The sequence below is a fragment of the Pavona decussata genome, unplaced genomic scaffold (genome assembly GCF_977016875.1).
Source record: "Pavona decussata unplaced genomic scaffold, jaPavDecu1.1 SCAFFOLD_199, whole genome shotgun sequence".
NCBI classification, from domain to species: Eukaryota; Metazoa; Cnidaria; class Anthozoa; order Scleractinia; family Agariciidae; genus Pavona; species Pavona decussata.
Window position 1 is genome coordinate 316,971 of NW_028145607.1, and position 25,237 is coordinate 342,207.

At 37.1% G+C, this 25,237-nt stretch overlaps 1 protein-coding gene across 6 annotated transcripts in view; it reads right to left on the minus strand.

Moving 5' to 3' along the window:
- Positions 1-25,237, minus strand: part of LOC146461335 (uncharacterized) — a 38,417-nt gene that overhangs the window by 7,613 nt on the left and 5,567 nt on the right. For 2 of the 6 annotated variants that reach the window (XM_085086973.1, XM_085086972.1), the window contains exons 4-18: positions 23,631-23,787; positions 21,306-21,478; positions 20,280-20,360; positions 18,304-18,460; positions 15,062-15,234; positions 13,588-13,665; positions 13,027-13,183; positions 12,069-12,241; positions 11,243-11,320; positions 10,743-10,899; positions 9,795-9,967; positions 6,283-6,591; positions 5,061-5,369; positions 3,433-3,510; positions 1,498-1,539 (exon numbers count right to left, since the gene is read on the minus strand). In XM_085086973.1, the coding sequence (XP_084943099.1) occupies positions 1,498-1,539; positions 3,433-3,510; positions 5,061-5,369; positions 6,283-6,591; positions 9,795-9,967; positions 10,743-10,899; positions 11,243-11,320; positions 12,069-12,241; positions 13,027-13,183; positions 13,588-13,665; positions 15,062-15,234; positions 18,304-18,460; positions 20,280-20,360; positions 21,306-21,478; positions 23,631-23,787 (2,295 nt within the window). The remainder of the gene's footprint in view (positions 1-1,497; positions 1,540-3,432; positions 3,511-5,060; positions 5,370-6,282; positions 6,592-9,794; positions 9,968-10,742; positions 10,900-11,242; positions 11,321-12,068; positions 12,242-13,026; positions 13,184-13,587; positions 13,666-15,061; positions 15,235-18,303; positions 18,461-20,279; positions 20,361-21,305; positions 21,479-23,630; positions 23,788-25,237) is intronic. The other 4 variants (XM_085086978.1, XM_085086974.1, XM_085086976.1 and 1 more) reach the window with 4 other exon arrangements.

The window sequence follows — 25,237 nt, forward strand, 5'->3', positions numbered from 1 at the left end:
ATTTCCTTATGGCACAATTGCACACAAACCAGTCACTTTCAATTAGCTTAGTGTTACCGAACTTTCTTAAAAATTCCCAAAGTTTCCTGTATGGAGGAATAGTCATCCATGCCAATTGCCCTGCCTCGTATATCGGTGACCTACTGAACCATGACAAATCCGCTATCCTTGATCCAACAAAATTCTTAACCCTATCAAGACCGGGGGTAAACTCCCTGAAAAACTTCAGGAACTTTTTACAAATTTATCAACAACAAAAATTATGTGGTCGCTTAGTCTTGATTGACTTTAATGCTACCAAGGAAACCAACTTTTATTTATTTATTTATTTATTTATTTATTTATTTATTTATTTATTTATTTATTTATTTATAAACATTATTTAAACAGAAATTCCAATTCAGCGTAGCTGGTTTAAATGGAGATCTGTATAAAATAATAAGAATAAATAATCAAATATAGAAATGAAAGCAAAAGTCATTCAAAGAGTTCATGAAGGTGAGAAATTAACTAAGGTGATTTAGATATTTCTTGACTCTCAGTTTAAAACTAGTGAGAGACAGATCGTGACGTGACAGGCACTTTTTTCAGAAAGTAGAAAATCCCTTTATAAAAATCAAGAAATGTCACTTTTCTTCCCGTAAATTTTATGTTTAAGCTCATATCAGTGTTCCTTTATTGGCTTTGGTTACTTTTCATTCAATTTTGGCGCTTTCCTGAAGTTTTGTGAGAATCCAGAAATCCAAGAAGGCGCATCCAGGATGGCCGACATTTGGCGATCATCACATAATTACCTATTTCCTTATCTAATAATTACCTAATCACCTAATTATCATATAACGTCATTATTTCGAAATGCGGACCTCCTCTTTAAAGTGCCTATCACCCCTACGCAGTTTTATTGGATTTCGAAAATTTATGCATGTCTAAGTCGCTTTGCGAAGAAATAAATCGTATTCCATTTTTCGTTTCGTTTTTATCAGAGGACAAAATCCCGAAAAATAGCCCTTTTTCCGCCATATTGATTACAAAAAGGAGCAGTTGAGAGACTGGGTACTAACATGTTGTGACGTCGACCCGGTATCTCGATCACACAACATTCACTGATTCTTCGCCACACTGTCACTGAAGTTATGGATGTGGGGCACAATTAGCAGCTCCCCTGCCCTCCCCTGCCCTTCCCTCGGCCCCAGAAGCCAAGAGAAATCCCGGTCTTGATAGGGTTAATTAAATATCGTTTCTTTACGCACGTTTTGGACAGCTTCCCTGGTGAAAGCGGTTGTTGTGTGACACATTCTTCAATGATTCCTTTTTCTCACTTACCCTGACTCTTCCCCAGTCGTCTCCATCTTTATACAGGGCGCACGAAGCGGGGAGAAATAGGTACCGACAAAGGGAGCGCAAGGTGCGATGGGAAGGGAAGTGAAAACGGTTGTTATGTTATGTTGTTACAGACTTTATGAACTTCGAATTTTGTCTCAATGTTTCCTCACTTACCTGATGGTCGAAGAATCGAGGACGAAGGCAAAATAGAGCTTCCTGTGATAACAAAAAAAAAATTAAAGAAGATTTAGCAAATCAAAATATAAAAACTAAATATGATAAGCTCTGTGTTGGTTCTTTGGCTGTCGTCCTCCTTTTGCCCGTCATTATCAGGAAATACATTTTCATTAGTGTTAAAAATTAAATCGTTAAAGCGAATGTGTAATCGTTGTATGAAAATAGACAAACGTTTTAATTTTCGGTGTCGTCAATAAGGCGTTTTACATAGAGAAGAACGTTCATTAATGCGAATATCAGTTCAAATTAATGGAAATAACAAACATTTAAGAGAATGAACAAACATTAGACGCTTCTTAATGTTCTTTAACGAGGAAAAATATTCATTACAACAGAGACACAGTCAGCGTAAAAATCAAGAAAGTCTTAGCTCTATCCTTCAATCAACTCCCCATTCAAACATCGTGGTATATGTAAGTCTGCATAAACCTAAAGCACGCTGCACATTTTCTGGCAATTATCGTGTTCACGTTTCTACTTTTCTCGCAGGGATCTTCAAACGCCCTAACTATCCTTTCACGATGCTCAGTTGGGATACAGTTTCGACGAACTCTGTGCTCCATTACTGCGAAACCAATGTGCACATCTACAGCATCGTTTTTAAATTTAAGCATCCGTATAAATTCATCGGGAAATTAGTCAGAAACCACGTAACTAAAACTGTTTTGTTGTTGAAATTTTATTCGCGCAATGGAACGTTAACCCTAGCTTAATGAATCTTCATTCGCACTAAAGAATGTTGTTTTCGATGAAACGCTATTCAAATTGGGCTTAATGGATCTTCTTTTCGATGCAAAACTCCTTAATGACTCAGCCACAAATCGAAATGTTTCATTTCCTAGCTAAACTGATTATACATTAATTTTATTAAACAATGTTTTCGCGCTAATGAAAATTTATTTCCTGATAATAAATGGCAAAGGCTGTATTAGCAGGGGGTTTAAGAAACGAGGACGGCAACGGTAACGAGAACGGGGTCATTTAAAAATATAACATCTCGTTTTGTAACTCTTTCGCAATCATTTAAATTTGTTTAACTTGGAAAATGCTGGCGAACTCTCCAGGAACTAAATTAGTATGAACAACGTCAAAGTAAGGAAAAATAAAGAAGATTTTGCTTCTTACGCTCCCGTTCTCGAGAAAACCTAAAATTTGGTCATTTCGCGTTGTTGTTTTGCAGAGGACGGCAAAGAAATGTACCAAAATGTAAAACGCACGTGCAGAGCGATTGTTTTTGCTCATTAAGCCCATTGTTTGGTGGCGTTCTCGTTACAGTTGCCGTCGTCGTTTCTTATATATAAACTCCCTAGGGACCTTCAGCTGAGACGACGACAACGTCAACGAAAACGGAACTTAAAATAATCATTCGCGTTTTCTGAATAGATTCGCCAAGATTTCTACTTATTTAATTTTTGTAATTTGGCCGAACTATCTAGGAGCCAACATCATAGGGGCAGCTTTAAAGTTCAGAAAGAGAAAGGGAAAATTAATCATTCTGCGTTCACGTTCTCCACAAAACCTTGAATGTGGTCATTTCACGTCGTAGTTTTGCAGAGGACAACAAAGAAATGTACCAAAGTTTAAAACACACGTGCAGAGCAAGTGCTTTGCTAATTAAAACTATTGTTTTCTGACACTGTCGTTTCCGTTGTTGTCCTACTCGATTGCTTATAAAACTGATGTTCTAAATTTCACGTCACATAGTTTTTCCTTCCTGTGCAGTCAGTCACTCTGACCGGTAATCGTAAACCCCTCAATCTTTAACTTCTTAATGTTAGGCAACTCTTATGTGAAAATTGTTGACGAGTGCAAGGTTAGAATGAAAACCTAACTCTATTAATATGTACTTCAAAACCACAATTTATCTGTTACCTGGTGCCTGACTCGGTGTCGGGTAGGTTGGTCTGCCCGTGGTTGAAGGGTTTATCGACGGAGGCAAAGTGGCGTTTCCTGTTAAGAATCAATTTAAAATCAAAAGAAATAGAGATTTGTATTAAACCAGTTTTTTGAAGTATGAGAAACAGGTAGACAGTCGTCTTTATCCCAGAAATTTAAGAGATTCGTGGAAAGAAACAAGAGCCTCAAAATAGTTCCATATCCACCATTCGATTGTACCAGGAGTTGCTGGTAGTTGCCGGACGTTTACAGTTTTCTCAGATTCCAAAAGAGGCTAAGCATCAGGTTATAATAACTCATAACGATCCTGTTATAGAGAAGTTGATTCTATACGTGCATGTCAAAGTAAGTTACGCCGGTTCAGAAACGACTCTACCTCTCTCACGCCAAACATTTTGGCCCCCAGTGTTTGACGTGTAAGCAATGGAACACTCAGGCGCTACAACAAAATTGGTATTCTTATCGACTGATAGAGTACAGATAGCGCCACCATTAACTAACAATGGATTAGATTTCATCGCCCATTACACCTCAAGCTATCGGGATAACCCAAGTCATTTACAACCAAAGCTTATGTCTGCATTTTCATCGGATAAGCAAACCGAAGTGTAATGTATCCTCAGACAGGCAGGGGCGGGGATTGGCGACTCCGCCTCCCTCTATAACCTCCAAACGCAAACTATATAGGTCATTGAGAAGGTCAAATGACGTGGTTATAACGTCATGATAGCCCAATGGCGGCAATCTTAGGAAGCACCAAAATTAAGCAAAATTAATCAAAACCAACAAAGGAACTTTGATTTGAACTAAAAATGCAACAGTTACTCTAAGAAAGTAGCCCTTCTTCAGAAATTCAAGACTGCCTATCCAAGATGGCCGCCATTTGGCAATCATGCCTTAATTACCACGTCATATGACGTCATCACCTTGTGATGCGGAATTCAAACACTAATCTTTGGACGTGCTATCTATCCTCTAAGCCGGTCTCACTGTCATAGTTTTTATTATACTTATTCTGTTGCGTGTAGTGCGTTGTCAGAGTTGCATGATAATGATAAATTTGCGACGATCTAGCAAAAGAAATGATCTTGACTTTCGCGGAGAAGCGTGATAGTTCAGTGGTAAGCGGGTTGAACGCTAGATATAAAGATCACTGGTTTGAGGCATAGCTTCTTCCATAACGTTGTTTCACTTCAGCAAGAAAGGTAGCCTCCAATTACAATGTATCTCATTGATTCAAACGTATAATGGGTAAAGGCGATTTAATGCTGGGGATAACCTTGGAAGCCTAGTATCTCATCCATAGGGCGAAAGCAATGCTTCTAGTTGCTTCCTGATACAACTGCCCAGTCGAGCTCTCTGCTAAGTGGGTCACTTGAAACGCCTATAAGACTACCTTCCCTAGCCCTCGTCCGACCCAGTCTTAGATTAGACGTATTTGTTTTGACTTTTTTGAATGGCTCATTAAGGTGATTGCGTCTGTTATGAATGAGCAGAGTAATTACTTTAGTTATTGGTTTATTCGAATATTTGCTAAATACATAGAAGACTAGGCCATATATAAGGAACTAGAAAGTAGGTAAATAATTTAATGTGATATTTACTTGAACAAATGACTGACGCGTCTTCACTGTGACGGCAATTATGTACATTCCATCCATTGTGGGGGCAACTCTGAATAGAAGTTTCGTGACCCGAGCACCTGACATCGTCCAACCATATCTGACCAATTCCTTGACCGAAGTAAGCACTATGAGGAGCACTGTAAGCGCCAGGATAGCCCAGTGCACGACAAACGACTCGTGCGTCGTTGATGTCCCAGCTATCGTCACAAACTGTCCCCCAGGAGCCATTGTGAAACAATTCCACTCTCCCTTCTCCACCCCAGCTTCCTCCAACTAATCGGATGAAATCTGGGGATAGAAAGTTTGTTTCAAAATGCTTATCTTTTCGTAAGAGCCTTTACCATTTTCTAAATAGGTAACTTAGACTAAAATGACTCTTTTAACAAAGGAACATTGATATGAGCTAAAAATGCAAAAGTTACTCTAAGAAAGTAGCCCTTCTTCAGAAATTCAAGACTGCCTATCCAAGATGGCCGCCATTTGGCAATCATGCCTTAATTACCACGTCATATGACGTCATCACCTTGTGATGCGGAATTCAAACACTAATCTTTGGATGTGCTATCTATCCTCTAAGCCGGTCTCACTGTCATAGTTTTTATTATACTTATTCTGTTGCGTGTAGTGCGTTGTCAGAGTTGCATGATAATGATAAATTTGCGACGATCTAGCAAAAGAAATGATCTTGACTTTCGCGGAGAAGCGTGATAGTTCAGTGGTAAGCGGGTTGAACGCTAGATATGAAGATCACTGGTTTGAGGCATAGCTTCTTCCATAACGTTGTTTCACTTCAGCAAGAAAGGTAGCCTCCAATTACAATGTATCTCATTGATCCAAACGTTTAATGGGTAAAGGCGATTTAATGCCGGGGATAACCTTGGAAGCCTAGTATCTCATTCATAAGGCGAAAGCAATGCTTCTAGTTGCTTCCTGATACAACTGCCCAGTCGAGCTCTCTGCTAAGTGGGTCACTTGAAACGCCTATAAGACTACCTTCCCTAGCCCTCATCCGACCCAGTCTTAGATTAGACGTATTTGTTTTGACTTTTTTGAATGGCTCATTAAGGTGATTGCGTCTGTTATGAATGAGCAGAGTAATTACTTTGGTTATTGGTTTATTCGAAAATTTGCTAAATACATAGAAGACTAGGCCATATATAAGGAACTAGAAAGTAGGTAAATAATTTAATGTGATATTTACTTGAACAAATGACTGACGCGTCTTCACTGTGACGGCAATTATGTACATTCCATCCATTGTGGGGGCAACTCTGAATAGAAGTTTCGTGACCCGAGCACCTGACATCGTCCAACCATATCTGACCAATTCCTTGACCGAAGTAAGCACTATGAGGAGCACTGTAAGCGCCAGGATAGCCCAGTGCACGACAAACGACTCGTGCGTCGTTGATGTCCCAGCTATCGTCACAAACTGTCCCCCAGGAGCCACTGTGAAACAATTCCACTCTTCCTTCTCCACCCCAGCTTCCTCCAACTAATCGGATGAAATCTGGGGATAGAAAGTTTGTTTCAAAATGCTTATCTTTTGGTAAGAGCCTTTAACATTTTCCAAATAGGTAACTTAGACTAAAAAAAAAAAAAAAAACAATTAAGTTCAGAGTTAAACAAAGACGGGAGAGGAGGACTGAACAGAATGCACATGTAAAAGAGATGTTGACAGTCTGCAAAGAATACAAATACTGCCGTCATTTTCTTAAAAACCGGTAACGAGGACTTTTGTTATTCAAATATTCCCCCTAATAATAATAATGATAATAATAACAATAATTATAATAATAATATTAATAATAATAATAATAAGAAGAAGAAGAAGAAGAAGAAGAAGAAGAAGAAGAAGAAGAAGAAATAAGGGGTGTGGGAGGGTTGTGCACGCGACAACATTGAACCTGAATATTTTTTTCTAATATTTCAGCCAACGCAGTGAAACTTCAGAACTTTTTCACAAATTCATCTAGGAAAAAATTGATGTGATTCGCTAGTGTTGATCGACTTTGATGTTCATATGGAAACCAATTTTTGACAGGCAGTTTTTATCCTAGAAAATAGAAAATCTCTTTCAGTAAAATGAACAAAATCGCTTTTCTTGACGGGCAGTTTTTATTTTTTAAGAAGAAAATCGCTTTTCTTTCCTTAACTTTTTTTTTTGTTTTTTCTTATAATAGCGTTCCTTTATTGGTTTTGGTTCCTTTTCTTTCAATTTTGGCGGTTTCCTCAAGTTTTGGGAAATACAGAAAGAGAGAGAGCAAGAGATTTGTTTTTTTTTTTTTTTTTGAATAAAAGAACTGCTGTTCAAAAATGGGTTGCCATTAAAAAATCAACGTCAATCAACATTAGTAAGTAGGTGAATAAGTAAATCCTTTATTTAAGGAGGGGAGCGCTAAATAGTGAAAAACATTTGTAATAAACTTGTGGCCCTCTGTCTTAAACTAAATAAAACTAGAAACGTACAAAGGTAAAAACTTTGTAAAACAGCATTAAAAAATATTCTGAATTACAAATAATAATAATAAAAATAATGATAATAATAATAATAATGATAATAATAATAATAATAATAATAATAATAATAATTAAAATAATAATAATGATAATAATATCAGAAGAAAAGCTTGCTTCTTTAGGTGAGAATGTATAATCTTACTTGGAACAAACGAGAAAATTAAATTGTATCCATCGTATCGACCACTGTAGTCTGAGTGAAAGGTTATCACTGCATAGCGTCCAGTGACAATGATATTCCGGCCAGACTGCGCCCCACAGTATGTACCCTACCTACTTCTGTTACTGCGTATACGTTCTGCTTATATCGAGATGCTCGGGTTTCCTATGGGTGGTGCCTACTAATACAGGGACATTTTTCCGCGCTTTAAAACTATGCAGAGAAAGCAGAACATACCAAGTGCTCCTGGTATCCAAAATAAAATTGGCAGTAACCATGCCATTTTTGTCAGTTTAGAGATAATAAAGCTTTAATCTGGAAAAAACACCATAGATTGCTTTGTGTTTTACTGTTTTTTAAAATATTATTGCTTAATAATCTCTACAAAATGTGTGGTTAACTCCAGTTTTTCTTTAAGATTTTAATAGCCATTGCTGAGATCTGCTTTCCCCGCATAGTCATAAACCACATAAAAATATATTCTGTTCATGTTGTCCTTCAGCAGCATGGTTAAGAATACATAAAGCTGTTCTTTTGAGGCCTTAAACTGCTGTTTAAAAGTAAAAACTAAAATCCAAGCTTTCGCCGATTAACGGCATCATCAGGGTGATGCCGTTGATCGGCGAAAGCTTAGATTTTAGTTTTTACTTTTAAACAGCAGTTTAAGGCCTCAATAGAACAGTTTTATATATTCACACAAAAATAATTCTTTGTTAGTGGGCACCGTCTGTGAGTTAATTTACCACTGAGGTGTCTTATTTTCTAAAAGGCGTGCACTCCCCACTGACCGAACGGGATCGTCTGGCTCATCAGCAATTTTTGTTTAGATTTGAGCGACGTGCTTGTCAAAATTTATCGTTGGGATAGGACGAATCTTTAAGAAAGGAAAGGCTTTGACACAAACCACGACTTTTCCACGATAAAAAAAAGGGGGGGTGGGGAAGAAACAACAACAACTACAAACCAAACATATCGATGTGAAAAAGAAACTGTCGTGGGAATAGAAGAGAACATGGCTTCTGGATCAAACAACCTTCGAGTTCATAGATGAGATGGAATTGACAGAGGCACAATGCCGCAGACTGGTTTCCGTTAGTTTTTCCTATTCCTGATTATAATATATGGCACAGAGGTAAAACAGGAAGAATGACACCGCTATGCATTTTACGTGAATTTCAATAGATTGTTTTGTTACGAGTCTCTGTAGGGATTTCCTGTGTTGTTTTCCATTGGTCGGGGCTTGACCTCGTTGTCAGCTGCTCTAATGGTGTGCGAAAACTGTGCAAATCTGAGGACGCCAGTATTCGCTCCAAAATGTGCGTTACGCAGGTATACACCAAAGTGTATCATGCTCTCGCAAAATTCGAAATAGGTTTCTTGCGGTGACCTAGCTCGAGACTAGTTGCAAAACATTTAATTGTCAAACTTAACAGTAGATTTTCTCAGAAACCACTGGTATATTGGTATGGACTGACACAATTTGTTAGCCCATAATCTTCCTAGTGATATATTCCAGTTTGTTGGGATATCTGCATTAATGTGAGGACTGTTAATGCAGTAACAGCACACTGTTAGTTTTGCGTTTCAGGGCTTGTGATTGCCTACAACACCTAAAGCGTTATTTTCAAGTGATTCTACAGTTTGTTAGCGTTACAGAGATATATAGTTTTCAAGGGTTTCTATAAAAGCAGCGTGCTTACAAGAAACTTCTTCAAGGAACAACCGCGAAGGTTTGGAATAACCTTAAAGATTGTTCTTAAAATTTCACAGTTGCTCTCGAACTCTCGCTTCTCAGCCAAATTTGCAAATTTTTCGACAATCTTTCTGCCATGCGTAATATCCTCCGATACAGCAGCCACCTGAAGGGGTTTCTTTACTAAATATGCGCGCCCAATTTTGTACCACGTGACGTGTAACTGTTTGTCCAACAAAAACACGTCGATTTTAATCGGTGAATTATAATTTATCATAGTGAATTAATATTTACTTTGGAGACCATTTCGATAAAATTCCGTCCAATTCTTTGTACTTACCGAGAGCAACAAAGTAGAAATCTAACTTGTATCCCCTGTACGTACTACTGCCGTCTGAGTGAAAGGTTAGCACAGCATACCGTCCAGTGACACTGATATTCCGTCCAGACTCCACCCCACAGTATGTACCTACGGTCTGGTAATTATCATTGGAAATCCTCAAGTAGTCATAGCTGCAAACAAGAAAGACCTATTAGTTTTGTTCATCTATGATTTGATAACATAAGCTTAAATAACATGTACATGAGCTAACACAATCTGATACGGTAAGATGAGACAAAATCACATGCATTATCATATGATTACTCAGTTACAGGAGCAGGGGCAATTACAAACAAATAAGTGCACATATATACATTAACGTTAAGCAAGCATTACAATAACTTACATTAAACTATATAATGACTAGACGACAACATTGCTAAAGTAATCCCTGGCCTAATAATAAATCATATGCAAATGCAATGACACAGACAAACAAACCTTATAAACAGCTTATCTATCAATTTGTCTAGTAAAATGCAAAGGTTCCAAATCAATTGGTAATCATGCAGGCCAGCATTAAGAACAGACAGGCGTGAAGAGTAGAAAATCATATCACATGCATGCAAAACTAGCTTATCACATGTGTGTCTTGGCAATAAATGACAAGGCAGTCTAATTATTGATTTGATTCTGATCCGCAGATCAAAACATTAACAACAACAACAAACAAACAGGTGCAGGAGTCTAAAGAAAAATAGTTACTTTTAGTGTAATGAGACTAACAAGTAACTTTGTTGTTTGGGGATGTCTCAATAACTTTTTTTCGAGTAGTCTTTAAAAGTTATACCTTTTTTATCCATCATAGTAAATGTAGACAAAATAAGGGAAGAGTTGGAACCGCCCATTACCATGCATACAGGTTAAGTAATGTATACCGTAAACACTAATTTGATAATTTTTTACCTGCAAGATGATTCACTCTCCAGCCTAAAATAGGAAAAGTAAATCTTCACGGCCATGCCGGGTGGAATTTGTACCCGATAAACACAGTCCATGTTGTGGGGATAGTGGCCTGGATATCCGGGACTTTTCAATACGTTGTTGACAACGGCACCACATCCTGTTGGATTTCGTAGACATTTATTTTTAAATAAGCGTTATATAATGTCGATAGGTTTGTCCAAGGACGCTTTGTAACGTTTGGTGTGAAGACGATTGTTACGAACTACATTAATGGAGAATTAGGTGAACCTTTTTTTCTTTTTCTTTTCTTTTCTTTTCTTTTTTTTTTTTTTTTTTTACTAAAATAGTGCATTTTTAAGCTGACCGGCGCTGGTGAGCTCCATAAGATTTAATTCCTTAGCGTCGCTTAATTTCTATGTCAAAATGTTTGACAAGTGTGACGTTACATTGGAAACCTAACTCTAGTGATATATACTTCAAAAATTCAATTTATCTATTACCTGGTGCTTGACTCGGTGTCGGGTAGGTTGGTCTGCTCGTGGTTGGTGGGTTTGTCGGCGGAGGCAAAGTGGCGTTTACTGTTGTAAGAATCGATTTAAAAATGAAATAAAATAAACGGATTTTACGCTCTTGCAAAATTCGAAATAGGTTTCTTGTGGTGTCATTGCTCTAGACTCGTTGAAAAATATTTAATTGTCAAACTTTACAGAAGTTTTTCTGATAAACCACCGGAAATATTGGAAAGGACTGGCACAATTTGTTAACCCATAATCTCCCTAGTGATATATTCCAGTTTGTTGAGATATCTACCTAATGTGAGGACTGTTAATGCAGTCAAAATACACACTGTTAGTTTTGCGTTTCATGGCTTTTGATTGCCTTCAACACCGAAAGCATTATTTTCAGTTGATTCTACAGTTTGTAAGCGTTACAGAGATATATAGCTTTCAAGGGTTTCTATAAAAGCAGCGTGCATATGAGTTGTTGTTGTTTTTTTTTTTTTCAGGAACAACGGTGAAGGTTTGGAATAACCTTAAAGATTGTTCTTAAAATTTCACAGTTGTTCTCGAACTCTCGCCTCTCAACCAAACTTGCATTTTTCGGACAATCCTTTTGCCATGCGAAATATCCTCCGATGCAGCAGTCGCCAGAAGGGGTTTATTTACTAAATATGCGCGCGCAATTTTGTACCACGTGATGTGTGACTGTTTGTCCAATAAAAGCACGTCGATTTTAATCGGTGAATTATAATTTATCATAGTAAATTAATATAATTTGGAAATGGAGACCATTTCGATAAAATTTCGTCCAATTCTTTGTACTTACCGAGAGCAACAAGATAGAAATCTAGTTTGTATCCCCTGTACGTATCACTGCCGTCTGAGTGAAAGGTTAGCACAGCATACCGTCCAGTGACACTGATATTCCGTCCAGACTGCGCCCCACAGTATGTACCTACGGTCTGGTAATTATCATTGGAAATCCTCAAGTAGTCATACCTGCAAACAAGAAAGACGTATTATTTTGGTTCATCTATGATTTGATAACATAACCTTAAATGACATGTACATCAGCTAACAGAACCTGATAAGGTAAGATGAGACAAAGTCACATTAATTATCATATGATTACTGAGTTACAGAAGCAGGGGCAATTACAAACAAATAAGTACACATATATATGCATTAAAGTAAAGCAAGCATTACAATAACTTACATTAAACTATATAATGACTAGTCGACAACATTGCTAAAGTAACCCATGGCCATGGCCTAATAATCAATCATATGCAAATGCAATGACACAGACAAAAAAACCTTATCAACAGCTTATCTATCAATTTGTGTAGTAAAACCGCAAAGGTTCCAAATCAACCGATAATTATGCAGGCCAGCATTAAGAACAGACAGGCGCGAAGAGTAGAAAATCATATCACATGCATGCAAAACTAGTTTATCACATGCGTGTCTTGGCAATAAATGACAAGGCAGTCTAGTTATTGATTTGATTCTGATCCGCAGATCAAAACATTGACAACAACAACAACAACAACAAACAAACAAACAAACAAACAGGTGAAGGAGTCTAAAGAAAAATAGTTACTTTTAGTGTAATGAGACTAACAAGTAACTTTGTTGTTTGGAGATGTCTCAATAACGTTTTTTCGAGTAGTATTTAATATATATCTTTTATCCATCATATAAGGGAAAAGTTGGAACCGCCCATTACCATGCATACAGGTTAAGTAATGTATACCGTAAACACTAATTTGATAATTTTTTACCTGCAATATGAATGACTCTCCAGCCTAAAATAGGAAAAGTAAATCTTCACGGCCATGCCGGGTGGAATTTGTACCCGATAAACACAGTGCATGTTGTTTGGATAGGAGCCTGGATATCCGGGACTTTTCAGTACGTTGTTGACAACGGCACCACATCCTGTTGGATTACGTAGACATTTATTTTTGAATAAGCGTTATGTAGTTTTTAAACTGAATATGGATACTTTCCTCTCAAGTAAATTACAAAAAAATGTCCACTATAAATTCAATTTTATCATGCTAAAACTGCAAAAATCAGCACAAAGAGTATAAATTAATTAATGTATAGCTTTGTTACGGTGTCATAAGTTGCATCAGGAATAGAATGCTTTGCAGAGAAAAACTTGTCTTAGTAAAGTTATATTAATTAACTTAGAATGCACCTAGCGCGCTTTTTTCGAAAAAGGTGCAAAATTTTTGAAAAATTCTTAGAATTTATAACAGTTTGAAACTTTCTTTTAACGTTGCATTGAAATCCTAACTCTAGTGATATATACTTCAAAAATTCAATTTATCTATTACCTGGTGCTTGACTCGGTGTCGGGTAGGTTGGTCTGCTCGTGGTTGGTGAGTTTGTCGGCGGAGGCAAAGTGGCGTTTACTGTTGTAAGAATCGATTTAAAAACGAAATAAAATAAATGTATTTTACTCAATTGCATCACAACATTACTAATTTGAAACTGTTATGTTCCTCCTTTTTACGTGTCGTGAAAAAAGAAAACAACTGGCAAAGTTATAAAAATCAGACGAGTGGTATCTTCTTTCATAACCCGTCACTGAATTTGCGCGCAAATTCATTGGATAAAGCATGTCACGTGGTATTGTTAGACGATAACCGTTGAGGAATTATCTATGGATGAGAAATACCACAAAAGATTCGTCCTGAGACAAAACAAACGCCAATCACACAAGAACAATAACAACGACGAAAAGCCATTACATGTGTACAGAAAAAGCGAGAATTACATTATCAGAGATTGATTTCGAATAGCAAAAAAGACATGAACTGTAAGGGAGGCGGGAAAAAACACGGAAGGCGCTAATCATGCTTCTGACCACGTGGTCCTGATCTCAAAAATCGAATTCAAACTCGAACTTTAACTCGAAATCCAACTGGAAGATTAAGTCCAACTCGAACTCGAATCCAAACTCGATGATTCCTTACTTCCCAACTTCACAGATAGAAGATGAGTCTTTGTAGGGTTTTCCTGTGTTTTCCATTGTTCGGCGGCCTGACCTCGTTGACAACTGCTGTTTTGGGGTGGGGAAACTGTGCAAACGTTTGGAGGCCAACTACTTAGGGTTAGTTTTCACGAGTATTCCCTCCATTCAAATAAATGAAAAGGTGTCTTAAATTTATCAAATTTTAACAAACTGGCGAGAATGTTCATCACACAAAAATGCACCAAACACTGTAAGTCTCTTGCACCTTAGACTCGTTGAAAGTTTTACAATAGATTTTACAACGCCCTGTTAGCCTATTATCTCCTGGTTGATATAGTCTAGTTTGCTGGGATATTTGCATTAATATGGGGGGCAAGAAATGCACTCACAGCACACAGCACACGTTTCCGAGATTGTTCTCGACTACAAAACCGAAAGCGTTTATTTCAGATTAGTTCTAAAGTTACACGTAATTAGCTTTACAATGTTATGTAGTTTTAGGGGTTTCTATAAAAGCAGCGTATCCTCGAAATTTCACTTCTAAGCAGAATGCGCATTTCTAGTACAAGCCTTCTCGTATGCGCAATATCCTTCGATATAGCAGCATCCGAAAGGAGATTTTTTTTACTAAATATCCGCGCCCACTTTTTTCCACATGACCTTTCCATTTTTGTCGAATAAGGAGGTGTAGATTTTAATCAGTAAATTATAATTTATCATAAGAAAAAAATCCCTTTGTTTGGATTAAGAACAATAATTAGTAACTGAATAGCAAATCTTTATTTACTATAGACACTATTTCGATAAAATTTGCTCCGACTCTTTGTACTTACCGAGACGGAAAAACGAGAAAAGTAACTTGTATCCCCTGGGCGCGAAACTGCTATCTGAGTGAAAGGTTAGCACAGCATATCGTCCAGTGACACTGATATTCCGACCAGACTGCGCCCCACAGTATGTACCTACGGTCTGGTTATTCCCCTTGGAAATTCGTAAGTAGTCGAAGCTACAGACAAGAAAAACTTGCTTGTTTAGTTCATTGATATTAGATGACATGACATAACACGAGTCAACACGACTTGATAAGATAAGATGACATCAAGTCACGTGATGGAAACCCTGGAGTAAGCGCCCCTATAAGTCTGGAAATCTTCAGTTTGCTTCCCCTTCTATGTCTTTAAAAAGTGCCTGGGAAAACTGATGGAGAGCAAAGAAGGTCACTTTAAGCCTTTTTAAAGTTTTTAAAGTTTTAAAGAAAAAACCTTCAGTTATCCAGCTCAAAAACCTTCAGTTATCCAGCTCAAAAACTACTAAAATAGAAACTGAAATCCAAAATTTAAAATAAGCGCCTCAGGTGTATATTCAAGTTTTTACGCTACATGTACAAGTGGAAATAAACGATAAAACCGAAAAACGGTTTGGAGTCGTCATGACGCCATTATCAAAGTCAATGTCAGAAATAGTTCACAAAAAAATAACATAATGGCTGAGTATGTAATGTCACGCAAATAGTTTTGCTTGAATTGAGTCCGATTGGAAATTGAGGGGTGGTGTTAACTCTCTAATCAGCAACATTTCGTAAACTAAGGCCCGGTTCAGACGCCGAACTTTTCATGAGCCGAACCTAATACCTCGAATTAAGTACATGAAAAGTTCGGCGTCTGAATCAGTTGAGAACGGCTGTTTCAATTTGGAACGGCTCAGCCGGGAATTTCGGCTTTGGAACGGCTTTGGTTCAGACGCCGAACTTTTCATGAGCCGAACCTAATGCATAAATTATTATAACGTATTTCAACTAAAAAAAATAAAAAAGAAAAGAAAAACGGCTAACATTTCGATTGGTTTTACTTCAAGTAAATTAAGTACGGCTAATTAAGTTCGGCGTCTGAATCAAAAGGCGGGATTTTCGTGATTTGGGCCGACCTTAATTTGAATTAAGTTCGGCTCATGAAAAGTTCGGCGTCTGAACTGGGCCTAAGTAATCAAACTTATTCATGCACTTCTTAAGGTTACCCGGTACCTTCCTTCAGAGGTGTCTTCAGAGGTGTCTCGCGTCCAAGCGATGTAGCGCGTCCGGTTTAAACTGTAGATACCTGAACCCTTATATCAAATTAAAGCTTATAGAGCTGGCTATCCAACTAAATCAAGAATTTTGAAATAAAATGGATTGCCGAATTTTTAGCGTTGTTTTCTCGAATAAATTTTTTTCACTTGGAGGAGCCACTTCAAAGAGCTAAAACTCAAAAGAAATTTGTTCGTTTGCCTTCAAATTTGGACAGTAGCTAGTTTCACATATAAACAACATAAACCTGTCTGCGAATTTTTTCTTTCAAAATATTTTTTTCTCCGAGAGCGATTTTTGTGCGATTACTCCACATTTCTTTCATCCTATTTCGAAAATGCTCTATAACTTTTCACTGCGATTGAATATGGCAAAACGCAGACACGTTTTTTAGCGCTTTGGGTCCGGAAACTGAGGAGCAAATTAAATTAGCAAAAAACAAAATTCACTTTGACTTGTAGCTTTAAAAAGGTGATTCGGACGCTCGCAATTAGAGGTCGTGAAAAATTCGACAATTCATTTTATTTCAAAATTCTTGGTATAGTTTGATAGCCAGCTCAATAAGCTTTAATTTGATATAGGGGTTTAGGTATCTACAGTTTAAACTGGACGCGCTACATCGCTAAAACGCGAGACACCTCTGAAGGTATCGGGTAACCTTAAGGACAGAAAAATATCTGTCAAGGTCTTTAGGGACATTACGGTGTTATTATTCAAAGCTTTGTGGTACGAACAAACAACCTCCCACTGTTTTTACTAATGTTATTCAGTTAGTTACTTTCAGGGTAATTAGATTGATGTAGGTTATCTTAATAGTTGGGGTTGTCTGAATAACTTTAGGGTAGTATTTATAATTCAAAATAAAGTTGTATCTGTGAGCTATTCAAAATAAGAGCATAGTTTAACACAATCGATTAATCCCAAGCGCTAGAAAACGTGATAAGCTTATTTTTTACTCTTTATTGGTTGACAAAATGGTTCAAGTGATTTTTTTTAACGATTGACAGCGCGTTAAAGCAAATTCATTGCAAAATCAATTTCTTTCACTCAGTTTTTAAATTTTTATAGAATCTCAAGCATGTTAAGTCTTGGCTCAAGGCCATATCTGGGTATTACTCCGCAGAAATTTACTGAAACATCACCAAACATTTGATAGCGACACAGAACTTGATGACTTTAATTCAATTCTAACCTCGGGTCTTGAAAATAGATGTCACGTGACCGGTTACGATTCTTTCTTTGCCCAAACAGAAAATAGAAAATGGGGCGCCGAGTTTACATATGATGAATATCGATTAGAACGTTTTTCTTACTATATGGTTATGCCTTACATGAATCTGTCCTGAATGGTTGACTTTAATATTTAGTTAACGGAATATTTTACAAAATAGGTCACGTGACTTATTAAACTTCTTAAACTTTTAAAATAAAATCAAAACCGATTCTATCTAGGAAAGATTCAGTTACTATATGATACAAGCTATAAACACACATGCTAAGCTCCGAGTCACATTGAACCATTCTTGCCCTGTTTGACAATTGTTTTTGAGAACAATTGTGACGCCATCAAACACGTGACCACTATTCTTATGCCTCAAGGAATTTATGGTCGCTGTAATACGTCCATTACAAAGTTATGACAACTCTGGGGATTAAAAAGACATCGATATTTAAATTCGGGGGGGGGGGGGCTGGAGGGGGGTCTTAAGTAAAGAATGAGCCATGCCGTAACATGCTTGAGAATGGTTTTCAATCGGGGATAGAAACTGTTAGCGAAAGTCATGCCACTTTAATGAGAAGTAAAACCAAACCATATTCTCACTTGCTTGCACACGTTTTTCCGCGCTTTGTGATAGATACATATATTCCCTCAATTTTTGATTGGTTGCGATGTTAACATTAACGTGTCTCCTGAATGGTCAGAGTAATTGATCTGGACTATTTTATTTAATTTTACGATTCTCAATGAAAATAGCAATGTATATACTAAAAACCGATTCATTAGTTTCCTACCCGCAATTTGACCCAAATTCCAGGAGAAAATCGTAGAAGTAAATGTTCATAGCCATGCCGTGTGGAATATAAACCCGGTAGACACAGTCCATGTTGGTTGGATAGCTACTTGGATATCCGGGACTTTTCAGCACGTTGTTGACAACGGCACCACATCCTATCAAAGCAGAAATTTAACAACCGCTATAGTAACATTAAAGATCAGCGAAAAAAAAAAGAGTGCATTTTAAGCCCTTTATAATAGATATTTTATAATTAAATAGTGGGTCGAGCAACGCATTGAAAAATGTTTCTACCTTAAATCACGTTGAAACGTAGGAATAATAGTGATGTCAAATATTCAACAAGGATTGTAAGACAGTAAGTTTTATGTGCAGAAGTTATTTCTTAGGTTTTTCTGTCACGTTTTGATCATCTCACTGATGATATCATTGCATGAAATACCAAATGAGAGGTGGTAAAATGAGTCCACTGATATACATAACTTGCAAGGAGAGCTTTTCTGACCTATATGATTAACGATTGATAATCATAAACGACTGTGTAATGGACAGCCAGAATCAACAGTACATAATTTCTGCGTTATGCTGTGCATACGAAAAATTATCATACAAGTGTACAACTGTCTGATATTTTCTCCTTCTACGTTCATGATTCTACGTCCTTGTATTTTCTCACTGTGACTTTGTATACTGACCGTGTACGACCTGAGTAAGGGGGAGTACTCGCATTATTTTGTCCATTGGTTGATTGATTGATCGCTTGCTTTTTTGATTAACTGATTCAGTAGAAATTTTGTTTCTTCGCACAGTCTAAAATACCATTCACTTTACATTTAATTTTAAATTTAAGACACTCAAGTCTGCGAAAAATAATATGAAAAGGTACTGAGTATAATTTAGTGAATGTATAGGTCTAGTATTGTGTAACTGCTTACATAAAATTAAAACGAGGTGTTGTTATTCAATGTCCCACCTTATATCAGGAAAGAAATATCTCACTCCAAAACAGTTGTGTAATAGAATCTTTAAATCGCTTAATCCAACACTTCGAGTCAAACATCGACAAACGACGTTATGATTTTCTTCTATTACAGCGGTTACCAATAACACGCGACCTATCGCCTTCGAAAGACTCCGATAAAAGTTGCGTTTTGGTGGACGTCAATCAAAGAAAAGCCGTTAAAATTGTTTTGAATTCTGAGAACATTTCAAGGCAACAGAAAGAAGAAATTGACAGTTTTATCTGCTGACGGATGGTTAAACTTTATGAAAGTTAATTTTCAAGACAGGTTATCTAAAAAATACGCATTGTTTAGACGAAGCCGTATTTTCTTATGATACATTTGAAATCGCTACACCTGACAATTAAGTCAGCGATGCGTGCAAGTGAGCAAATTATCAAGTGCAGTGAAAATCGAAATTTTTAATTCAAAAATACCCTTTATTTGCGCCTGATCTGGCTGGAGAATCAATTTAATTTAATTACCTTCTCTTAGCGACGCAAAATTCTTAGTTTCTTGCAAGGTTACCTTGGAATGTTGTCAGAATTCAAAATAATTTCAATGGCTGTTCTTTGATTGACGTCCACCAAAACCCAACTTTATCCGACTATTTTGAATGCCGTAGGTAGCGTGTTATTGGTAACCGCTGTAACACAAGGTGTTATCAAGGTTTTAGGGGAAAATATACATACGTGACGAGCACGATAATATTATTTTTCAGCATGACATCTGAATGCTGATCACCACAAGAGAAGACAAGAGCTAGCGAAACCTTCCTCGTGCACCAACTTTTCATAAATGGCCTCTCAACACTTAGCGCCGATTAAACCCCTTTGGTAAATCCCCTCACATTTAATTCCTTTTCGACTCGCAATTTGTATTTGGAGATTGCTGAAAAGTGTACACCTAAACTGATTTGACTGAAACCTAATTCTAGTAATATTGTTCTTCAAACATACAAATCATATCTTACCTGGTGCCTGGCTTGGTGTCAGGCTGATCGGTGGTCTTCGTGTTGTCGGTGGGTGTGTCGGTGGAGGCAAAGTAGCGTTTGCTGTTAAGAATCAGTTTATTGAGGGCATAAATATATAGAGATAGAAGACTTGTTGTAAATCAAGTGTTTTGCACTTCCAAACTAATCACTTATGCCTGCTAGCTCTGAGAAATGGTAAACCGCCTTGTATTTTAATCCTGATCCGATGCACAATTTGTATGTTACAGTTCACTGGGATATAATTAAATCACACTGATTCAAGCAATCGGATCAGCAAAGTTTATTCCTTAAATGAATAAAACAAAGTAGTAAAAAATTTTTCCCTTGTGATATCCATTATTTTAGGGAAAAGGCATCCGATACGAGGATCTATTAATCACTTGCAGCATTCTAAATATTTTCTTCTATAATTCCCAGCATTTTAAAAAGAGAATTCACACGATGTAGAACTTCTGAGAATTTGATGAAGTTTTCCTAACAATTTAAAGATGGGCGATGAAGTATCTAAGAAATTTTATATATAATATCGTACTATTGCAAGTTATAATTTACCACCATTTGTTTTTTCGAGTCAGGTTAGTTTTATGTGATCATGCACGTAACTTGCAAAAAAAGTATTCATCCACCGAGAGACACTATTTAAATAGTAGTTTTTCTCTCGAGAGACATTGGGCTGATAGTTACCTCATAGAAATTTGATGTTCTTAAACAAATATAAGCTAGTTTAAAAAGTGGTATAGCGTCTGCTCCCCCAAAGCTTCGCTAATATTTTTTTTTTAGAACATAACATTTCCCTGGATGAACTGTCATCCGATATTCTGGCCGCCTCGTCGAAAGTATTCTATTGTTCACATGATATCCTAGATGCAAACCAACGCTAGCTTTATTTTATCCCAACAAGCAATCCATCATTTAGGAAAAAATTCATTAAAGAGTAAATTTGAAAAACTGATATTATGAATGGTGACTATTTGAATAAAATTTTATCTAACTCGCTGTACTTACCGAGATTAACAGGCGAGAAAAATAACTTGAAGCCTCTGCGTGTGACACTGCCGTCTGAGTGAACGTATATCACAGCATAGCGTCCAGTGACACGGACATTATGTCCAGACCGCTGGCCACAGTATGTACCTGCAGTCTGGTTATTCTCATTGGAAATCCTCAAATAGTCATAACTGTAAACAAGAATGCGCTTCTTTAGTTTATTTATATGAGATGAGATGAGATGAGGTGACATGACATGACATGGCATGACGAAAGTGAAGGATCCCATTTAATATAATAAGATGACATGATTTAACATGAACTAACAAATAATGAGTTAAGATGACATAACTTGACATGAACTGACACATAATGAGATACGATGACCTAACGTGGTATGAAATGACAAATAATGAGATAAGATGACATAACTTGACATAAGCTGACAAATAATAAGACAAGATGACATGACTTGGCATGAACTGACAAATAATGAGATAAGATGACATGGCATGCCATGAAATGACAAATAATGAGATAAGATGACATGACATGGCACGAATTGACAAATAATGAGATAAGTTGACATGACATGACATGGATTGACAAATAATGAGATAAGATAACATGACATGGCATGAAATGGCAAATAATGATATAATATAACATGACATGGCATGAAGTGGGAAATAATGAGATAAGATGATGTGGCTTGACATATGAACTGTCAAGTAATGAGACAAGATGACATGGCATCGCATGGAATGGCACATAATGAGATAAGATGACATGACTTGGCATGAACTGACAAATAACGAGATAAGATGACATGACATGGCCTGAACTGACAAATAATAAGATACGATGACCTAACGTGGTATGAAATGACAAATAATGAGATAAGATGACATAACTTGACATGAACTGACAAATAATGAGATAAGATGACAAAACTTGACATGAACTGACGAATAATGAAATAAGGTGACATGACATGGCCTGAACTGACAAATAATAAGATACGGTGACCTAACGTGGCATGAAATGACAAATAATGAGAAAAGATGACATAACTTGACATGAACTGACAAATAATGATATACAATACATGACAAGAACGGACAAATAATGAGATAGGGTGACATGACTTGACATGAGCTGATAAATAAAGAGAGTAAAGACGACATAACATGACATGACATGAAGTGTCACAAGATGACATGAGATTACGCACAAAACTGTGTTATCCTTAAAGTGACGAGATTGTTTCACAGAGTTATTTTCTTATTGGTTGTTATAACAATTCGAATGTGTTTGGACATTTGTAATTCATCTAATTCTTAGCTGTCGGATGCACGAAAACTGGGTTATATTTAACAATTATTCCACGAGCGCGCGTTGGATATGAGATGGTAAATAGCCAACGAGGCGCGAAGCGCCGAGTTGTCTATAACCAGCGTTGGATATGAATGAGTTGGATATTGGATGGTAAATAGCCAATGAGGCGCGAAGCGCCGAGTTGGCTATAACCAATCTCATACCCAACACGCGAGAATGGAATAATTGTTTCATTAAATTCTCCGCGTTTGTATATTTATGTTGAAGTTTACTGCATTTTGTTTTAAAGTGCCTATGAAGCGAAAATTGTTTTTGCGTAGTTGTAAAATTTGCACTTTGAAATATACGATTCCGACGTTTTAGAGTACTGAGGTAAAGAATGTGGATTTTACGAACGCTCAAAGTTGGGCTATTTTGCTGTCAAAAATGGTCAGAGGACTGGCTCTAGTTTTATGCTGAATTCCAAGTTGTGACGTCACGTTGGTGCTAAAAGTTTGTTTACTTTTATTCCGATGAACGACAGTGCCTCTTATTTCAATTGTATTTTTGCCCAGGTTATGGCTATGCCACAAAAGTAGTCTTAGCAAGGGCTATTGAAATCCAAACACGACACTGGGGATAACAACTAATTTTTAAGCGATAATTAAGCAATAATAATTCAACAAAGCTCCAAAATACAAAATATAAAATTATTTTTCCAAAATGAAGCCTTATTGTCTCTGAAAATGTGTAGTCCTCCCCAATTTCCTTTCTGGATTTTATGGTCCCTGCTAACATTTCCTTTCCTCACAAAGTTAAAAGACGCAAAAAAAAAACTTGAAATTAGTAGGGGCGTCCTCAAGAAATCAGAGTTTCTAGGATTATCCCGACATGCGCAGAATGCACGCGCGCTGATAAAAGGAGGTACCGCTCCTAAACACTAGTTTAAAAATGCTTCATATTATTATGCAAGAGAGACCAAATTAAGTAATGCACACTCTACAAAGTGTTGCGATTGTTGCCTACCTACAAGAATAATGAGATTCCATATCAAAATCGTAGAAGTAAATGTTCATGGCCATGCCGTGTGGAATATAAACCGAATGAACACAGTCCATGTTGTTTGGATAGTTGCTTGGATACCCGGGACTTTTCAATACGTTGTTGACAACCTCACCACATCCTGCCAAAGTAGACATATATATTTTTAAGCCGCGAATATAGTAAGATTAAATGTTGGAAAATAGCTGAGTTAGATTTTGACGGCTTCCTTTCGTATTTTTAAATTAAATCAGTTAAAAATTAGGTGAAGTAGCTTAGTCAGTCAGTCAGTGAGTCAGTTAGTTAGTTAGTCAGTCAATCAGTCAGTCAGTCAGCCAGTCAGTCAGTCAGTCCGTCAGTCCGTCAGTCCGTCAGTCCGTCAGTCCGTCAGTCCGTCAGTCCGTCAGTCAGTCAGTCAGTCAGTCAAGCAGTCAGTCAGTCAGTCAGTCAGTGAATCAGTAAGTCAGTTAGTTAGTTAGTCAGTCAGTTAGTCAGTCAGTCAGTCAGAGTCAGTCAGTCAGTCAGTCAGTCAGTCAGTCATTCAGTCAGTCAGTCAGTCAGTCAGTCAGTCAGTTATGGAATAAAATTATTTTTCTTGATTGCCGTGAGGGCTACTGTTCTGTTCTACTACTTCCCCTGGCTTGCTGACCCTGTGAAGGAAATTTAAACACACGAAATCTGGAGTACAAAACCATTTGTACTCCAGTGGTAATTTGCATAGCAAAACTAGGAATTTTGAAATACTTTTTTTTGAACAAGCAGTGGTGGACTAGTAACAGCTAAAGTATTGGATCATTAGTCAAACGAAATAGCAGTGTGAATAGGCCATTTCCGAGTTGCTTTGAACCTCATTATGAAAGAGAAGCTTCGTGCTTAGTTTTGTATTTTCATTAACGTGCAAATTAAACTAATTTTCGTATGAAAATCCTGGCGCTTAGCATCACTTTCGCAATGAGGTTAATAGCAACTCGGAGATGAACTATTTATTGTTGAGGAGTTGTTAACCAGATTATGTTAAAAAATTCAAAATTACTTTTCTAGCCCTATTCATTGAATCTACAGTTGGGGTAAAGGTAAGCGGGACTTCAAGTAGAACGGTAACTAATGATTGACCATGTTGTTGGCAGAGGAGATAAAACTGCAGCCGAGCACTTTCCACATTTTTGATGCACATAAAGATTACACGGAATAGAGGGTATGCTTGTTCTTTAGTTACCCATACCTTTTTCGAAAAGGGAATAATAAAAAAAAAACCAAACAACCAGAATCGTATTACTTTTATTCTGCCTTCGGTCGGCAGAATAAAACGTTTGGTCAGAATACAAGGAACTGTGTTCTATCGTGAACTGATATTCTATGTATTTTTCTTTTTTCCTAAGTCAGAATGGGAATTGCCAGGGTTATTAGAAACTGACTTAATAGTCAAAGCATTCTAAGGATTTTGATTGGTTTAGCAACCGTAGGGTATGAGCCATTATACCATGCCCCACAAATATGGTAACTAGCCGTCAGTGAGAAAAAAATATATCATTAAATCACCTCAATTTTTCGTTCCTGTTTTCAATAAAACAACTACACCACAAGCATTCGTT